At 41.7% G+C, this 2013-nt stretch overlaps 1 protein-coding gene across 1 annotated transcript; it reads right to left on the minus strand.

The window, feature by feature from the left end:
* Positions 1–561: 561 nt before the first annotated feature.
* On the minus strand, positions 562–1056 carry LOC149402680 (uncharacterized). The gene has a single exon (XM_089608486.1). It carries the CDS (start codon positions 1054–1056, stop codon positions 562–564), a length of 495 nt encoding a protein of 164 aa, XP_089464612.1.
* Between the last annotated feature and the right edge of the window lie 957 nt (positions 1057–2013).

Consider the following 2013-nt stretch of genomic DNA (forward strand, 5'->3'; position numbering starts at 1 on the left):
TTAATCTCTTCCTTTTCAATTTTAGGAAATTTGCCCGGTCTGGTATTCGAAGTGAACATTACCCAAGAGGAATGTGCATCTGCTTCCCTAATGTAGCTTTTTTGTGCCCTTCTAGACGTGCCGGCTAAATGTGGTCCTCCCGCTATTATGGCAATCTCGTTGTATGGTTTATAAACTTTTTTTTCTCTTTGCCCAGGATCTTGTTTTCGGTATTTTTGCAATCTCCCTCTTTTGATCAAGGCTTCTATAACATCTTTTAAGTTGAAGCAGTCGGAAGTGTTATGACCGATATCCCGATGAAAAGCACAATACTTAGTGCGATCGCTTTTCGCAATGTCTTTCTTTATCCTTACAGGCTTTGGGAATTCTTCTTAATGTTCGGTAAGTGCGTAGATTTGATCAACTCCCATAGTAAGTTGTTGATTACTACTATACTGACTCGGGAAAGGCTTGCTTGGGACTTGGTTTCGATTTATCTTCGAATGTCTGCCATCGTCCATCCCGTCCGTAATGATCACTTTTGTATTCATTACATGTGGAGCCTTTTGGCTTCCCAAATGATTATGCTGCAAACTTGGCCTCTTCGGTATTAATATATTTTTGAGCCTTTAGGAGAAATTGGTTGTAATCTCTCGGACCTGTTTTTTGTAAGGACCACCAAAATGCTGAATGAGTACGCAGCCCCGATGTAATGCTAGATAATTTGAAATCTTCATTAAGGTTGTCCACCAAGATTGCCTGTTCGGAATAACGGTTGATATAAAATTTCAAAGATTCATCTGACCGTTGCCGAATAGCAAATAATCGCTCTTTAGGCGTTCTTCCTGCCTGAGATCCGACGAATTGATCCATAAAGATCTCGCACAACTGCTTCCATGACCCGATTGAGTTTGGTGTTAACTTTCGATACCACTTCTTCGCGGTTCCAGAAAGTGTGATTGAAAAAGCCTGGCACATTACTTGTGGGCTTGCGCCCTGTAAGGCCATCCATGATTTGTACGTATCCAGGTGATCTCCCGGATCGAATCTGCCATCATAAGGCGGGATACTTGGCATTTTAAAACCATGATGTGGGAGGTGTTCTAATACCTTTGAGGTGGGATGTGTCCTCTATGCGGCGTTCAAGCCTTTGAAAATTGGTCTGATCGGTATTCTTTGATTCCTCAGTGTCCGATTCTAATTGTGAAACCCGAGTGTTTTTTGATCTAGCCTTCTTCGGCTGTGGATCATCGTCAGATGGTTGGAACCTATCTTCGAAGTGTCAAACAGGTAAATCGAAACTGCCATACCTATCGCTTGCATGCTTTTTGGTCTTCTTAGACCTTTTTCAGCATTTTCAACTTCTTTCCCAGTCATGTGGTGGGATCTGTCATCTTCTGTGGTCACAATTTCACTCCGAACGATGACCATTTTGGTTCTGAGTTGTTCTTCCAAAGCCTTATTTTTCTTTTCTACGAGAGTGAGACGCTCTTGCATCTCACGAAAAATCTCATGAAGAGAAGACTGTGGAAGCATCTCCGCCATTTCGTCAGTCGTCAAAGGAAGTGTCCTGTTGTGATGTTCGATTTGCTCTCGTTCATTACTTTGAGGATTGCCTTCCACATATGACCTTGGTAGCGTTGACGAACTCGCCATTGGTTCGACAATTCCCCATCCTTCTAGCGCCAAATTGTTGATGTCTAAAAATAGATACAACAATTGTCTCGACGATTGTATAACCTGTAACAAATTGGATACAAAGACCGGACTTTTCTTATAGTAGACGAATCTCAATACAAGAAGTTCTACAATAAGAATAGAGTTTTTTGTATATAGAATGCAGTGTGCCCGTACTTCGTCCTCCTCTCCTCCTTTTATATCTTCCCTCTGATGGTAGGTTGATCAGACCCACGTTCTATGTCAGTTGTGTAACCGTGCAAAATAACTTCCATTCAGTTATTTTGCGGTTTCTTTTGTGATTACGTGGCCAAGTAAGCGTTATCTTGACGTCTATTATTGTCCCGAGAAGCTTTT

The sequence above is a fragment of the Urtica dioica genome, chromosome 3, assembly GCF_054948205.1.
Source record: "Urtica dioica subsp. dioica isolate 48M chromosome 3, U.dioica_male_clone48M_v1_H2, whole genome shotgun sequence".
Lineage (NCBI taxonomy): Eukaryota > Viridiplantae > Streptophyta > Magnoliopsida > Rosales > Urticaceae > Urtica > Urtica dioica.

Coding starts and splice junctions, on each gene's coding strand:
- LOC149402680 (XM_089608486.1), bottom strand. CDS start 1,056: ATGCCAAGTATCCCGCCTTATGATGGCAGATTCGATCCGGGAGATCAC.